This window comes from Lepisosteus oculatus, chromosome 3, assembly GCF_040954835.1.
Source record: "Lepisosteus oculatus isolate fLepOcu1 chromosome 3, fLepOcu1.hap2, whole genome shotgun sequence".
Classification (NCBI taxonomy): Eukaryota; Metazoa; Chordata; class Actinopteri; order Semionotiformes; family Lepisosteidae; genus Lepisosteus; species Lepisosteus oculatus.
The window spans coordinates 52,610,436-52,628,702 of record NC_090698.1 but is presented as its reverse complement, the minus strand read 5'-3'; the positions used below and the strand labels follow the sequence as shown (position 1 = coordinate 52,628,702).

General features: G+C 35.3%; 2 protein-coding genes across 4 annotated transcripts in view; one reads left to right on the top strand and one right to left on the bottom strand.

The window, feature by feature from the left end:
* The window catches only part of srfbp1 (serum response factor binding protein 1), a 56,531-nt gene extending 54,538 nt beyond the window's left edge, over positions 1-1,993 (top strand). For 2 of the 3 annotated variants that reach the window (XM_015367765.2, XM_015367747.2), the window contains exon 8: positions 1,499-1,993. In XM_015367765.2, the coding sequence (XP_015223251.2) occupies positions 1,499-1,686 (188 nt within the window). In that variant the 3' untranslated portion in view covers positions 1,687-1,993. The remainder of the gene's footprint in view (positions 1-1,498) is intronic. The other variant, XM_015367757.2, reaches the window with a different exon arrangement.
* A 289-nt stretch (positions 1,994-2,282) lies between these two features.
* Positions 2,283-14,413, bottom strand: LOC102697992 (protein-lysine 6-oxidase). Its single transcript, XM_015367775.2, has 7 exons — positions 13,427-14,413; positions 13,143-13,251; positions 12,343-12,480; positions 9,300-9,456; positions 8,564-8,659; positions 8,275-8,390; positions 2,283-4,294 (listed from the first exon to the last, which is right to left on the bottom strand). Exons 1-7 carry the CDS (start codon positions 14,133-14,135, stop codon positions 4,288-4,290), a joined length of 1,332 nt encoding a protein of 443 aa, XP_015223261.1. The 5' UTR covers positions 14,136-14,413; the 3' UTR covers positions 2,283-4,287.
* Between the last annotated feature and the right edge of the window lie 3,854 nt (positions 14,414-18,267).

Genomic DNA, 18,267 nt, shown 5'->3' with positions numbered 1-18,267 from the left:
GATTAATACAAAGAAAGTAAAAACACAGTGTTGTCATATAAAGACTGACACAGCTGAGATTATGCTTGTACACTCCCATCGTCAACCTCTCAAAATTGCTGATTTCAGTGTTATTGTTGACAGTGCTAAAATCAAACCTTTAATGGACGCTAGGAAACCTTGGTGTTACTTTTGACTCTGTTATTACTTGAATTGCATGTTAGAAACACAAGACCATCTTTCTTCAACCTACATCACTCTGATAATAATATTCTTTATTTTATATAGCACCTTCATGGTACATCATCTCAAGGTGCTGTACAATAAAACAAATAAGACCAGTATGTACAGATTAAAACAGTTAAAAGCTAGAGTGTAAAAGTAAGTTTTAAGACAGAATATGAAAGTGCTGCCAGCAATGCGAGAACTAATAAACTTGTGGGAGTTGGAGGATCAGTTCACAGGAAAAACAGAATTGAGAAGTGAAAGAAGGCCAGAGTTCCAAGAGCACAAATGACATGTAGGTATACAGGGCGTTTAACAGTTGACTGAGGTAGGAGCCAAACCATCCAAGCCCTTCAAGATGAGCAACAGTATTTTGAACCTTATTCTGAAATCTACAGGGAGTCAGGTTAACTAATTTACATATTTGTGGTGTTGATCAGGAAAACCAATCAACATTACTTGGTCTTGTCAGAGTTCACATAAAGTTTCACTGCATCCATTTTTTTTACTTTGCTTGGTTAAGACCCTTTGTGATATCTGATACTGAAATATTTATATATGTCTATATTTCATTAAGATTTAAGATTTGACTCCTCTGCTGTAACTGTAACTTCCTGGGTATTTTCAAAGGTGCTACATTTATTTATGTCCAGAATTTCATGTCTCAAAAAGCAAAAAGTACTCTGTGTCAAATAATAATTCCTTTCCCCTGTGTCCAAGTAAAATGTAGGGAAACACTTTAAGTTCCTCCTTCTTACACATAAGATGCTGAATGGGTATAGCTTCAGGCATAGCTGTCTTATTACAGATCTTAGGTAACAAGTCCAACTCATCATCTGCAATCTTCTGATTAAGGGCTGCAGGAGAACAGGCTCAACAGAATGGGAGATAGAGCCATGTCTGTTAAACTCATTGCCAAGATCCATTAATCTTTAACTGTCACCATTTCAAAAACTCCCTGACAGATTGTTTCGCTAAAGCTTTAAAATTATACAAGAGGTATATGTGTTGTAAAATGTGTTGTAACCAATAGCATTTGTTGCTGTTTTCTCTCAGTATAGAATTTCTTGGATTCACTAAAGTAGGTCTGATGTGTTGAAGTAAATTGAGTTTCTTGAAGCATTTTCAGAAGAAGGTATTATAATCATCTTTATGGGTAAAGTAACAGATTATTGAAAGGTATTTGCTTAAGAATCTTATTGGATTTTCTATTTTTATTTAATGATTTGTGTACGTATTGCAAAATTTGGTTTGTTCTCCACTTCACTTCAGTTAATTTCTTTCTCGTTACCAGCAGCCACGGTGAAAAACAAACCACAGTTTCAGAAGCATAAGGCTCACCTTTCCACTGGGAGGTTTCCCAGTCCAGCTCAGCAAACACAGCAGTCTCTCCACCCATCCTGGGAGGCCAGCAGGAGACGCAAAGAACAGCAGGCCCAGATAATGGCTTTCCAGGGGAAAAAGATTAAGTTTGACGACTGATTTTCATGAAGACTTAGTTTTGACTGCTTAAAATAAACTGTTTCCTATGACCAGTTTTCAGTACCATGCTTTTTGTTTTCTCAGTATTTATTCATGTCTGGTGTTATTTTATTTACAGCTGGGAAACAAATGCCCATTTGAATTGATCTGTACAAAGATTTAAGATAGAGTTCTGCTGATTCATATACCATTTATAAATCATTCCAGTTTTTTCCTGTTCAGTTTGTAAATTGTACTACTACTGTAATTTTTTTCAGTGTGAGATTTGAATCGGTTAATCTGTTAAATAAAAAATCTCCTCAAATAATTTATTCAGTTACTTTGTTTTAATTGCTTTTTTCAGTCACAGAAGTTGCCAGCCTGATGTTAGTGAGTGTGTAGCTAATGCAGATTAAATGAGAGTTGTGAATGAATTTTTCACATTGATCCTCTTTGTTTAATAAACCAGAAATTCTACTCAAACATGTTTTCATTGTGACAGATAATCTACATATACAATGCAAATCTTGTTCATTGAGAGATTAAAATGAGTCTGAATTGCTTTTGATGTCTTTTGACATGAGACATTTATGTCCATTAGAAATGAGAAAGTCAACTGAAAGTTTAAAACAGTTTATTCAAGTATTTTTATTAGGAGATAAAGGAATGTATTGTAATACTAGTGCAACTAAGTACAAAGCTTACTATTTGTAAAGTTCATACATCAAGTGTTAAAAGCAATGCGAAAATATTAAAATATTCGATAACTTCACATGCAAATGAGAAATTATTTTAAAGCCCCATCATTTAGTGGAATTAAATTATTGGTATGTACAGCATCAGCTCTACACACAATTTACAAGAGCCAAATATTCTGCATTATAATCAGCACCAGTTTCTATTCAATAGTGAGTTTTGAAATTTTATAAGACTCCAAGTAATTTCTTGTGTGTGTTCACACTACACACTACAAAGCACCTTCTTGGAAGCAAATACTGTATTGAAATTGTTGGTGCTCTTATTGTGTTACATTTTTTTCTAATAGAACTTCTAATAGTATTTTATGTCTTTTCATACATTATGTACTGGCAGTTCATGTTTAAAAGGATTAGAATTGTGCTGAACAAAGCATTATTGCTGCTTGCAGCTTCAGATCAAAAGTAAAGTGGTCATATAGCACTATTTAAGTGGTTTTGTGCCCCACTGAATAGGAAATTAGATAAGTTATAAATAAATATTGACCATGCATGCCAAAATAAGAAAAAAAGAATAAGGCTGTCAGACTAGACAGACAGTTTAAGGCAGCTTAACTTGAAAAGACAAGAAATGCACAAATTGTGAAACGTTCTAGACATTTTTAGCTTTCATTATTTGCATAAAAAACAATTTTATGTTTGGAGATATTTGCATACAGTAATTTTGTCTCCATTTAGTAAATTCAAGATCCTTTAGTACTGTATTTTGATTGTATTTGAGCCACTTCACCTTTTTCTATCCCTGTGAAACATTTAAAGTCACATTAAGCTATTGTAAATATGCATTGATTTATACACTGAGTTTGATAGTTTGTAAGAAATATGACACTGTAGTTTACTGCATTTGCATGCAAGTAGGATTCCAGTTTGTATTCTGAATAGGTATTCCATGCCATGTGAATGATATTCCAAATAGGAGTATCACAAACATGATTTTAGATTTGGGTTACTGTTGGAATGCTAGTTGTTGTAGTATTTAAAAATGGAAAGAGGGATGTCCATGGCAATATGCAGTAATATTGTAAAATTTGTATTTCTATAGCAATGTAGTGCTATCAAGAAGTATTTTTATTTTTTTGTTTTGAATGAGAAATGGTTTTATCATTATAATAATAATAATAATAATAATAATAAACTTATTTCATATAGCACCTTTAAAGGTGGCTTCTCAAAGTGCTTGCATTCCGTATGGGAATGCAATGGCTTCTCATTGCATTCCCATACATAGTAAGTATTTATTATATCTGAATTAACCATTTTGACATTCTTGTAAACAAAGGTATTGAAAATACCAATTCCCATTTTGAAATACTGTGATATTCAGAATACTCAGCATGTAAACAAGACAATTGACATCTTATATTCCAAAATGTTTGGAATGTGGAAAGTGTTTAACAAAACAGATTTTCTGTGTAAGAAACAATTGGGTAGATTATGAAGAATAAACTATGTTTAATGCATATATAACGTCCTTACAAATACTTTAATATTGTTTTACTTTTTCTACTATTTCCTAAATGAGATTGTGTTTGCTTGCTATCCATATTTAAACTCTGAACAGATAGTAAAAATGCACTGTTCTGGAATTTAAGAGATCAGGTAGCAAAGGTTAGTTACTTGTGGATAATTTTTAAAAGTATAGTTAAATGTTCTTTAAAGAGCGCATAAGTTTCTTAAATTGTATTTGCCACACATTTAACAGCTGTGGTTTTCTTCATTTTCTTACTCTTCAGTATTCATAGCAGTCCTTGTATTACTTAATAACACTTATATCATGGCTTTGATAAAGGCATTCTTTCAGACTTTCTTCTGACAGATTGCCTTCAGACTTTCCTATGTATTCTTTGGCAGAAAATCAGCCATTTCATTAGTACCTGAAAAGAAACAAAAAGATTAGTTATACAAATTGTACAGATTATCATTGAAGGGGTAATATCAATATCAACTTTGTCAAAGAGCACTAGGGACATTAAATATTTATTCACACAAACCCATTGTATTACCATTCTTTTCTATAAATGGTAGTACAATACAAAGTCACAAAGTAATTGTATTTCCAATTTATTTAAACCTGCATATATTTTATTCTCTACTTTATCAGTATTTAGGGTAGAAATCCCAACCAAATATGGATCTAAAAAACTGAGGATTACTGAAGGTTGTATGAATTCATTATCATCCCAGTGGACAATTAGAAATTGTCTGCTGAATTTTATGTAGGGGCATATCTAATTATCTTACTTGGTTTATACACATTAAGGACACGTACAACTTGATAACTTTAAACAATCCCAACTGATTTCAAGTTCTGTGTCTCCTGTAGCTGTCCAGGAGGATCAGAAATCACTATAAGCACTTGGGAGAATAAGATGTCAGCTTGTATTCAATGCAAGGCTGTGTCCTTCAGTCAAGTGAAATGCAAGTTCATACATCAATAGATTGCAGTGGATCCAAAATTTAAATGGCTTGACTAACTGTAATTTATTAAAAGAAAAATTGCAATCACCTTACAGTTTAAGGAACGATCTTAATATCACATTACTGCATTCTGTTCCTATATTCCAAGTATACTTTTTTAACATTCTTAAGCATTCTTTGGAAATTATATTTAAAACAATACAAATTCAACAGTGCTTCTTCACTCAGTATCGAAAAATATACCAGTATTTTTTTGTACAATATTCTTTGTAAGTCATACAGTTACATCTTTTAATGGCAAATGTAACTATTTTTCTTTTTTTTTTGTGGAGGGGCCTTCTTTGTCCTTGATTGCTCCCAGACACTAGCTTGGCAAAGCAAAATGTAATTGAATCTGGAATTTGAACTCAATTCTTGTAGCCACATTTTTGCCATTTTCTTGACATCTTGCCAAAAGGTTGTTCATTACTCCAAAAGGGAATTATTTTGAAAAAGTAAACTGTTTTATATAGGTTTATAAGCAAAGAGAGGATTTTGTGGGACTACTTATCTGAATATTTTTAAAGCAAGTTTTACTTTATATTAATTAAATATTTCCCCAACTCTAATATGGCAATTTAGGAAGTTTCCAATGCTTCAACACATTTCACAAGAAAAGTGAATACTTATGAGGTCATGAATATTATAATGGCAATTGGAAACAATAATTAAAATGTCAGTTATATACAAATTCTCAGAAAAATATTGGAATTACTGTAACCTCCTTGGTAATTTATCATATTAACTTACTTTAAAAAGGATATTACTGAAAAACTCACTAAACAGTGATAATGGAAGTGAAATATGATTTATTTACTTTTGTAAGAATGTGAAAGTCAACTCTGGATGAAATAAAAATAATTAAAGGCTATGCCCATTGTGATGGAGCAAGCTGAGGCTTAATTAAAGCCTCTTCCTTCACTGCTGTAAATTGGACATGCTGCTTTGATTGACTGATTGGACTCCTGTGGAATGGAATTCCACAGGCAGGAAAGGGATCAGCTAATTGGCCCTGTGCTTAATTGGGACTTTCGTCAGGAGTAGCAGCATTCACAATAACAGCAATCAGGTGTAGAGGGTAGCGGGCTGTGTCAAAGCTCCTACAGGTCAGGAAGGAAGAGTGTTAGTTGTATTCTACATTGTAGAGTTTAAACAGGACAGGAGTGTTTAACTCCTGTGCTTTAATATCAGTAGCCAAACAGCCAGCAGTCCTAAGTAAAGTTCAGTCCCATCCAGTTTGTGAGAGCCCAATTGAGTGTAATTAGTTCTTATTTTGCAAGGAAGAGAAAAGGAGAATTTGGGAGTTCGTCAGGAATTAGTCTGTTCCGGTTCTTTCAGTGGAGTAGAGGACTGAAGAGTTGTTCTACTTGAGTAGCTCAAGATCTTTCTCTGTGAAGGACTGGTTTTTGGGACTGATCAGGATTCCACGAAAAGTGACCACCGGTACGTCTTAGGAGCCTGGAGGGGTTCTACAAGCTAACAGTGACAGATCGTCGGAACACACTATTAAAGGCAACGATATGCTGATTCAAGCTAAGGTCTGTGGCACGGGGATCAGCATTCATCACACCTATAATAATGCCTAAAAATTAACTTAAAAAAAATTGAAAATAGTGAGTTACTATATTCCATTTAAACTCCTAGTGGCATTTAATCATGGGTTAAAATTGTGACATCAAAAACCGTTTGTGAATAATTGAGGTAATATAATGTTTGAGAGGGCAAAGCGAGATTCTATTTTTGTGTCCAGCAGAGGTGCTAATGCTGACTACACTATAGCATGTAGGTTTCCAGTCTAAAAAGTGAACTAAAAGGACAAAAAATAATTTTGTAAATGCAGATGTTTGTTTTTTTTACAAAATTTTACAGATGTAATTTGCTTAATATTTCACTGTGTATGATGTACTGTATCACGTCCACAATACGCAATTCAGTTCATTTCATAATGAAAATCTAATAATGAGGTATTGTTTAGTTATTTATTTGTTTGTTTGTTAAAACCCTTATTACATAAGTGAATGCACTGGGTATGGTTCAGATTTTTGGAAATATTTGATAGTAATTCTAAATGATTCTTACATGAATCGCAGCAAGTTTCTAATAAGAAAATACAGATGGTTCAGCTCATTCTGCTCATGGGAATACCAGTAGCTTATTCATTCCTGTGAATTCATTTTGAAGTGGATCTGCACAGAAAACATCTATAGATATGTTAGGCATCTATAGATAGGTGTTATGACATGTATGGACAATTTATTCTAGACACAGCTCTTCATGCAAAAACATGCCGCCCAGTTTTCAGCGCTAAATGCACATCTTGGCTCCACAAATGTCCTCAGGACCTTGTTCCATTATTGGTCTTGAAGTAGTTCTCTGGGTTAAGTGTCAAAACCTTCCAAGATTTTAAATACTTCTGTCAAGTGTCCTCTGAGGATATTCAGTTTCTTTTACCCATCTGTATGCCTTTAAGGTCAGGACTTTACCTTGTTGCCCTTCTTTGTCATGATTCCAACAGCAATGCTTTTTACTTATCTGTTGACCAGAATTGTCCACAATTTGTAAACTTGTACTCTTTGTGGTGTCTTACCATTGTATCTTATACTTTAATAAATCCTCAAATTAGGTAAAAGGTAAAGGTCCATACCAGAGCTGCAGTAGCTAATTGAGGCAGAGGTTATCCTTCTTACTGTAGCGTTAAGCAAACTAGAAAACGCTCCTGTGAGTTAAATGTGACCATTTTCACTATATATCCTAACAGCCTGTTGACCTCTCTCACTGTTTTTCCACACAGTTTGATGGCATTTATAGCTTTATGTTTTATGTTTTTTTCAAAACCAGTGAAAAACATCTAGCAATGAAATGTTAGAAAACAATAGTTAGCATGTAAATGTAATAGCATTTTTAAAATGACTGAAGCCAAAGACTGATGCCTCTTCTATTTTCTCAACAACTCTATACCATATATTTTTTTAAACGTGTGCTAGTTTTCTTGTATGTGGAAGATTTACCACATATAATAGAAATATTTTTTGCTAATAAAATCAGAAATAGCTTGCACTTTGGGTGAATTATAATCACTCAATTAATCAATTAATCAGAAGAGGCTTAGGAAACTAAACATGTAAGACAAATTCTATAGTATTTGCCATATAGTGCAATCTCACAGCCCTTAAAACCTCAGAAGTTCATTTCTGAGTACCATGCTAGGAGTATAGCATTGTTAAACTTGGTTTAAAAATGTCCTAAATGCCATATTTATTAACTTATCTCGTGTAGTACAATATTCGACTAGTATTCTCTTAAACATTTGACATGGACATTTTTTTTGTCATTGCTAACAACGAATTCATTCAAAAATAATAAAAGCAATGTACTTGGATGAAATAAAATTACTTACGGTGAAAGTCTGCAGCCCGAAGTATAGACATAATGGCCCGTATAGCGAATGTCACATCTTACAATATTGTTTGTATAATCAGACTCTGGAACCTGATAGCTTGGATTCACGCTGACCTACAATCGATAAAGAAACATTAACCACAGTTCCAATTACAGCTGTTAATATTTATACTGCAGTATCATATTTATCATGTCCTGAAATCCTGTTGTAAGCATTTAAAAATTACATGTATATATTTATTTTAATATATTTAGTTATTTGGAATTTTTATGCAAGTGTGACAAACCTTGAGAATGTAGTTTCCAGGCTTTACATCAGTAATGTCAATCCATTGACAGTCAATATCAGCATTGTATGTATCATAACATCCTGGACTCAGGCCCTACATGTTAAAACAAAATATATATATATATTAGAACAAAACTATTAAACCAAGCTTCTTTATAATCAAATGTTGTGTATGTTAAATAAATGCTGTACACAAATGTTAAAATTAGACAGAAGATTTGAGAGATTTTTTAACCTTTATGTGGTGAATAACCTTGAGTCATTGTTACTGATGAGGAATTTAATTACACAATAAATTTAGAGTATCTAATTAAAAAATAGCTGAAATTATGATGTGGAAACAAGAGGCAATCTAAGCATGACTAAACAGGAATCTTAACCTTCAACTAAATTAAGTAATGGATGTCAATTACGGTCAGTTATAATAAAGAACTATTAAGCACAATTTTAAAAATTTAAATTAAAAAGTATACCGCAATTTTCCAATATTGATTTGATCTAAATGATTTTATGTGGTTTATGAATTACTGTATCATATGTGGTGGCCTCAAGGGTCTTAACATTAAGTATTTTTTTTATTTACTGTATGGTTAAACACATAAAGATACCACTACAAGCATGTATACTATGCATCATGTCAGATTTTAAAAGTTTGATAGTGTAGATAGTGTAGTGTTAAGGAAATCCAAGCAAAAGGAAAAGAGAGCAATATTATAAAGTTGTTGGGTTCATACCTGGGTGTGTGATGTACAAGCATAGCGTCTATAATAGCCGTAGTCACAAGAGCTGTCCTCAAGGCAAAAACTAGCTTTGTGACCTTCAGCTACTCTTCGCTGTGAATTGGCCTCCAACAAGTCATAGTGGCTGAATTCATCCATGCTGTGATAATGTCTGTGAAGTGAAAAAAATTTTTGTGGATACTTGAATATATACATACATATTCTTGTTGGTGTGTCTAGTGAAACAGGGCTGTTAAAATATACTGTTATGTTTTAATACAGGCAGAGAAGCATTTGTGTGGTTGGTGATAAATGCCTGATTTTAATGGAAATCTAAAGAAGGTGGATTCTGAGGAGCTGATCCACAACTTGATAGCTTCCCTTTTTTGAGTTTTTAAGGAAAACTTAAGTTTACTGGTCCAAATCAAGTAATGTGATGCATACAGTACACCTTTTCACCATAGTTAAGGAATCCTAGTTCCACTTTATAGCAAAACTTTGCAATTTGTTATCCAGATACCTTCTATGTGACAGGGGTATCTTGTTCTGAGGGGTAGTTTGATTTTTTTTTCTGGTTTTCAAGATTCTCACTGCAACTAAAGCTTTACTTTAAAAACGCTTTGTAATATACAAAGAAAGTCCAAAACAATTGGTTTCCTGTTCCTGGATTGGCACAGTGTCTGCTGTTGTTGTTCCAGCTGTGTTATCAGTAATTTAAATGGAACCTTAACTGAACAAATTTCCTCAACAAGTCCAAGTTATTAGTAGTTATTTTCATATTTTAAATGGAACATAAAGGTTTGCAGATCTGCAGGACCCTGGTTGGAGTATTCTGTTTTGAAATTACTCAGCTATTCAAACCCTTCGATCCAAGAGGATGTCTCAGGAGATATATCACTTAGTGCTTTCAGGGTAACTTCAGGCTACATCAGACATTTCACAAGTAGTCTTAAACTTCCAGTGTTTTCAGAACTGAACACTAAACAAAAAGGTCAAATCATGCAAATGATTAATTTAGTTAATGGTTCAGTTAAACAACTGAGAGGTCAGAAGGAACATGCCAGCAAGTGCAGGAAACTCTAGGACAAGGACAGCACTATTCAAATCACAGCCAGCATCATGGTACGTGTCCAGAAGTACTGTAAGATCTATAATTTTGGAAGTGTTGCTCTTATCACATACCCTAGCCTGTGTGATGATCTCTTTTTTTAATATCCACCTACAATTAGGGTGTTCAAGAAAATTAGTCGCTATGAATTATGGGAGACAGGATAGTTATTTGCTATGACTCTTTAACAGTTGTAGACTTTTAAATGCTTCATTTGAATTCTACATTCTGTCAAAGAAAGCAACCACAGACAGGTGGACCATTCTCCATTATTATGACCTGAAGTGCATTTCACAATAAGGGTTAATTGTTTTCTGTGGCTGCTTGACTTGATTAAATATATGGAAAAGAGAATTAAAAGTCTTTTTAGACTGCTCTGTTTCAGATATTGTGAAATAACCAAATCATTTGTTTTGCACGTCTTCCATATTTCAGTGTGAATCTATCTAAAGTTTAATGAAGTAACAAAAAAAAACTAGGCTAAGAAAATGTATTTCCTCTTAATGGCTTTATTTCAGTAACTAATGTTAGAATTTGGCCTGGATAGGAAAAAGTTTTGTATCTTGATTACGTAAGATGCTAAACATTAAAGAATTCTCTAAAAGGTCCATTTGCTGGTCTTGAGAATGAATGGCCCAAGAGACCTACAGTTAATCACTCATTGCTTCATGATACCTCTTGCCTTATGATTATTTTTTAAAAGGTAAAATTAATTAAAGTTTAATTGTAATCATTATCATTTAGGGGAAAGGGAGGTTTGAAAGGCAAAAGAAGCTCAGGGACATGCAAGGCTGTCTTTATATTTTGTTAATTTTATTTAAGTCCTATTGATTCCTTAAAAGAGGAAAACAGCAGACATAAAACCTCTTCCTGCATATTTTTCAATAAATAGGGCATCTCAGACTGGCACTCCAGTCCTCTTTTGCTGTTAGACAGAGCCCTACCATGTATTAAAAATAACTGATTAAGAATATATAGTGCATTATTATACATGTTCCTGGTATCATACAATTGCACAATTCCAACCACACTACTCATCTTAACACTTACCTAGTCAGCAGGTGTGAGGTAAAGTTAAGAAGAAGTATTACAATTAAGAGGTATCAAACAATTACTGTTCTCTTTTTCTCTTTCCTATAGTGGTATTGGTTAATATTGTGTCCTTTCTTAGAGTCTGTTGCCCTTTTCCTCTTCCTGTTAGTTCCCGTTAGTTCTGCAGCCTAATATGTTTTTTAATACATTTTAGAACTAAAGGAAAGTACTCTGGAGCCCAGGTGTTCTCATGTGTGTTGTCCAAATTGTAAAAAGATCTGTTCATCCCTGGCAGGCCTTAACAGCTACCATTGTAGCTGACCCACAGAAACCAGTAACCAACACTTCAATTCATTTCCTAAGGCAGAACATCATTGGCATGATGAGGAATTGCCATGATTTGGCTCTACACCACCAACCTCAAGGACTCTTTCTGGAAACAAAAATAATTTGAAGGTGGGGCCCTAGACTGAAGTGCATATTCTATGACAGTACATGCAGTTGCTTTCGAGCTGAAATGCTTATTCCTTACTCCTGGAGCTGGGAGTCTAAGGTATGTGGCTTGCTTCATAGCATAGCAATGTTGTTATGCAAGTTCCTGCTAGGGCAATGTATCACATATGTGTCAGATAAGCATCTTACTAAACAAATTGTGCTATCCAGTATTGTGGATAAGATATTCAGGCCAGTATGATCATCTTGGTATGGTTCTTGGCTTTTTTGCATGAAATACTGATGTGTCATTAAAAATACAGTTTCACTGGTTGGGACCGCACTTTGCTAAGTAAAAAAAATGGTTAAATCAGCTATTCTAATCGGGTTTTGCATTACATTTGGCGGGGGAAATTGCCAAAGAAAGTAATGCACTATCTTGAAACTGGTGAAGTCACATCAGAAGCCCAGATATATTAAACTCACTGGTGACAGCTGTGCCATTCCCACGAATAGCGCGGTCTACTTGGCAGGAAGTCCGATGTCCCTTGGTTCTTCACTCGCTGAGGAAACCTCAGTAGCATTCGCGTATCATAATCTCTCACTTCAGATCGGTAGGCTGAGCTGTTGATATAGTGTACAGAACACTTTTTTAATTGACAATTCAGTGTATTGTGTTATTAGTTTACAAATCGATTTATAAAGGTGAATTGAGAGTCATAGTTTTGTTCCATTGTGTTGTTGTTTTGTCTAAAAAGCTTATAAAATTAATAAATTGTAAATGTAATTGTAAATTTTGTAAATAGTAAAAATCCATAGCTTACATAAATTAGTTTTAATTTACAAATATTTCAATTTACATCAACGTGTGCTATTGAATATACTTTATAGCAATTATGAAGTTAGGTAAAATTAAGCATTTATACATGTAAAACTGAAACAAAAATGATAAATAATGCTTTCTCAGTACTTGTGTGCACATTAGAGAAGTAAGATATATTAAATTACACAAATTCACTTCATTCGCTAATTTGGGGAGGTTACCATGATCCCTCATGGTGTGGCAACATTTGACTTTTTGACATTTACAAAAGACAAATGAAAAAGAAAGTTGCTGCCTTCCACAAATACCAGATTTTTTATTAAAAGTGACTATTTAACAAGAACCCCCTAATACTCAAGGTGTTGAAAACAAAGTATTACTAGCTTTCATGATGAGAAAAGGAAAAATGATGCAATCACAGAAAGTCGGTGTTATCCCAAATTGCGCTCCCTGCCGATTGTACCTTGCCAAGCAGTTTTCCTCTGCGGCACATCTTAGGTTGTACATAGCCATTCTCTGTACATATGTGGAAGCTTGTATATAATAGGGATCTGGCACCAAATCGGGAAGACCTGCGGATTAGATACTTAGTTTACGACTGGAATCTAACTAAAATATTAGAATGATTAGAACTTTAAAGTATACACATTAAGTCAATTACTAAATATTCTAAACATTCTGTAATACAAAGCGTTACATTTTAAGCATTTGCGGAGTACAATACTTCAGAGTAAGAGCAAAACTTACCGTACTGGAAGTACCTTGTACCGTACCCTGGCCTTTGTCCACCATTTGGTCTTTGTCTTTCGTAGGTGTCGTAGTAATTATAATAAGGATTGTCATCAGTGGATTTATAAGGATTGTAGGGATCATCCCCCACCATCCCATCCTCGGGTCTCAGATTGCTTAGTGGAGGAGGATTTTGTCCGGTTCGATTTTCGTTTCTTGTACCGGACGTGGTCTCTGCTGTGGACTGTCTGGCACCTGCAGAATTGGGACCGGGTCTTGCTTGTCTCTCCTGTGTTGCGGAGGATGCCCCAGTTGGTCTCCCACGCCTGTTAACACCCGCCTGAAACCAATATCCAGAGCGGGGACCCGCACCTGGTCGGCTTTGTGCAGCAGTTGTAGACTGAGAATTTTGCTGAACGCTTGCGGGTCTTGAATTCTGTACCTCCGTCGTCTGGTTGTTACTGATGATTATGATATGTTTCGGTTCTTCTGGCTTAGTATTGTGATCCCTTCGCCTTGGCGGCTGGTATTCGGCTCCATGACTTAGTAAACTGAAAACTCTCCCGTTATTTTCCCATTGTATTTTCTGTCTAAAAAGACCTGCAGGTGGAGGGTTCCCTGGTCTTGTGTTCTGCTGCTGTTGGCATTCAACTATGTGTAAAACGCAACTCAAGTAAAATAAGGGGATGCATAAATAAATTACAGCGTCAAAGCCACGTGTTTTCATTTTGTATGAAAAAAATACTGATAAGTTTCCTGATTAAAATCAAATATATATCCCTGTTGTAAATGAAAACTAAACAATAATCTGCATTATCTGCAACGTTGATGAGCAAAGAAAAACTTCAGTGCTATAGAAGAAACAAAGCTATTAACAGTCCTTACAGGCAACTGCATTGGTAGACAATGCTATGAAGAGGGGGAAAAAGAGGGGAAAAAAAGACAGTTGTCCAAGCGATCTCCTCTTCTCGCCTGCTGGTGTCTGGAGTGAAGGCAGGAGGAGGGATTGGATTTTTAAAGTTTCTGGCACCGCTGCAAAGTTACACAAGCCTCTCTGGCAGGCTGGGTCTGTTGTTTGTTCACGTAATGGACTGGAAACGTGAGGTCTGACAGATATTCACTTTGACTATGTAAAGCAATTCGACCCAGGTCAGCTTCTTTTCCGCATCTTAGAAATAATACTGCTTTAGACAGACTCTTTCATCAAGTCATGAAAGTCCCTTAATGCTGGATTTTAACAGTAGGTTTATTTGAGAGAACAATATTGGGCTTTGTATATAATTGCATGTTATCAAACTTCTACTTACAGTATGTGTCCATTTTATATTATCATATTATATCTATTATCATATACTATGTTTGATGCAGGTGGTGTGATTTCCTTTTCAGCACAATATCTGCAAAATGCATTCTGTGTAAAATTTACATGCCAAATGCAAAATATATTTTATAAGGAATTGGTTCAGTTTATTTCGTCCTGAGAAATGTTCCATTAAAATTGGTTTACAGTAAAACATCATCTCTTACAATAAAACCAACAAGTGATACAGAGAAACACGGAGATAGGGTTACTGTAGTTCCAATTTCCCCATTTCATGTTACTAAATACTTTGGTCAAATTTTGGTTATTTTCAAAAGATGGCAAAATCATTTTTTTTTTCAATATGATATAAGAGGAAATGTTAAAGACAGTCTGGATATCTTTTCTTCTGTGATATTTTTACCTAGCCCATTTTTAAAGAAGTAACTTACTTTTACTCTAACATAAAATAAGTGGATTGGATGTTCCTTAATGGAAGAGACACCTCTAAAATCTAAAGCAGATATATTCTTATGAAACTCAGATCTGCACATTATTTTCTGTTTTCATTTTGTTGTAGCTTAATTTCCTACAATTTACAAGAGCTGTTTATGTCTAACTGAAATCGGAAACAGTAAAACATCGGTTTTAACTTTTCCTAATTATGCTCTGTGAAAATATGCTTCCGAAATAGTACCTTCTTCTATACGTAGAGGCTGTTTTTTTAAAAAAAAACTTAAATATCCTCCTTAGCCTGCCTTCTCTTTCTCCTGACTATATGAGACTATTTAGGTAACTTGAAGCAAAATGACAAGGTGTTCTGCAAATGTAGAATTAAATTATGGATTAAGAATAAGAATGGTACTTGTTGTCACTTCTAAACAAAAAACATCTACCCATTTTCTAACTGCTGCCTCCAGTTCAGGGACACAGTGAGCGCAATGTGGGAAATTGCAAAGAAAGCACAGACAAACATGCTCACACTCCTAGTCATACCAGGGCCAATTTTCCTTGAAGCTAATTGACCTACAGTACTAATATGTTTGATGGATTTAAGACAGAAACCGTAGCACCCATGGCAAACCCAAACCAGCATGGAGATAAAAAAAAAGAACTTTTAAAGCCCAAGTGTTGCAAGACAGCAATGCTAACGATTGTTTGAAACTATTTAATATTATATTAGTCATATTTAAATATGAAAGGTTTTTAACTCAAAATGTCTTCAAAATATACTGACATCAAAAGGAATGTACTGTATCACAGCAGCAAGAACCTCACGCCAGTTATCAGGAAAATGGCTGCAGAAAGTTCGCATACATTTGAACAGATATGACTTAGGTGTTGTAATTTAGCTTATTGTAAGTGGTTACTAAATGATGATGATGATGGGATCTACGTTGAACTAACTAAGAGTGATTTGCACAAGAACCAGTAAGATCAGTAATATAGAATCAGGTATAGAGTTCACCTTAGAATATTGTGTACAATTGTGATCACCACACTACAAAAAAGATATCAGTTCTGGAGTTAGTCCATACAAAAGAAACTGAACACATGCCTGAGCTTAAAGCAATGTCCCGGTAAGGGTCAGAGTGGTAACAGGCTGAACCGAGTAGACCAGACTCCTTCTGAGGAGTTCCCAGCAGTTTCCAGACCAGCTAAGAGATATAATCCCTCCAGTGTGTCCTGGGTCTGCAAGAGTCTCTTCCTAGTGGGCCGTACATAGTACACCTCATCTGGGGAGACAGCGAGGGGGCATCCTCACCAGATGCTCGAGCCTCCTCACCCAGCTCCTCTTGATCTGGAGCAGCCGTGATTTCTACTCCATGGTCCTCCCAGACTGCCGAGCTCCTCACCCTGTCATGGAGAGTAAGCTCAGCAGCCTCATGGAGAAACCCTATTTTCCCCACTTGTACCAATCATCTCATAAAGTTGACCTATCTTTTCTAAATCAATTTGGAATGATTTAGTCAGCATGCGTAGGAGAAGAAAGAAAACAATGTTTCGGCTGTGGAGCCTTCTTCGGGTGTCAGCTTCTTCACAGCCAAAATGTGTTTTCTTTCTTCTCACTTGCAGCATGCAATAAACCTTTACTTGTTCCAATACATTTTAATTTTTGGAATATGCAAACAATATTTAACCCACTTCATGTTAGATATACTGGTGGATAAAAGAAATGCAACACCTCCTCCTCCACACTCTGGCCCTCCCGTCTGCGTGGAACAGGCTGAAGAGGGACTCATCTGTGAAGAGGACCTGATGCCACTGCTGACGAGTCCATCACAGCCTCTGTCTGGCCCAAGCCAGTCGGGTGTGAGCAGAGGGCCTCTGACAGGTCACCTTGCTCTAAGGCCAGCAGCATGGAGCTTCCTGTCACTGATGCAGGTATTGTGTCTGCCGACTGTTTCAGCAGCAGTATGGGAGGCAGATCTGAAATGATCTCTCAGACGGACCAGTCTGATGTGTTGGTCCTACTCTGGTGTGGTCATTCGAGGGCGACTGGATCTTGGATGGTCATCTGTCCTGCTGGTCTGCTGAAACCTTCTCTGCAGTCAGGATACAGTGGAGAGGCTTACTCCATAGTGTCTGACAATGCTCTCCCTTGCTTCTAGTGACATTCACGGCATTATGGATTGCACAGAAAACTGACTTAGTGTGGCCTTTGAATTAAGGCCCTTTTTAAGGTGACCTGATCAGGCAATGTTCCACCTGGACATCGTTGTGTAAAAGTGCACCTAACGAGCTTTCGTGTGATTGACAAGTTGCAATGCCTCAATGCACAAGCTGTATTGCTGGCCAGAGGGCTTAATACAAATTGAATACTTTTTGTGAAAGTACATAAGCTATATGTAACTATAGTAATCTCATTCCAGAAAATGTTGTGTTACTTTTTTCCATCAGTATACTGTATATATGATTAGCAAACTGAGAAGGTTAAGGTCTTTATACTAACCATGCACCCATTATCAGATAGCTGGTAAGACTTGTAGAAATGAAGAACCCATCTATACATTAATATTTCAGTGAAAAGGCAAAAAGAACAAAGTGTTGTAGCGTACTGTTGCTAGACAACAATGAACACAATAAGTAAGACAAGGTAAGGGAAAGTGACCTCTATAAACTGTTGGAAAAAATATATTTATTTTAAGGGAGTTTCCTTCCCACTGTCAGAAAAGAAAATTATATGCTGTAAAATCTCTTGAGATGATTTTGGTTTGTTGTGTCTGTTCTTGTCTTGTGGGGAGCTGAAAAAAGTACTGAGGAAAAGTAAATAAATTTGGATGTATATTGGAGGATTGTTTTTCCAAATTTCATCCAAAGGTAACATGGTTTTAATGTTAATGATGAATAAAAAGGGGTATAGGGCCCCTTCTCAAAGAATTAAGGGCATTGGTGAGTTTAGTGTGTAAATATTGACATTTAATCTTTTACTTTTTAGTGGTTCTAAAGGTAGTGTTTCATATACAGTATAGAGTTTTAACTTCAAAGTAATTTCAGTATTTTTGCAAAATATATTTTAAAGCTTCAAAGGCAATTCTGGCATGTTTTCAGCTTACCC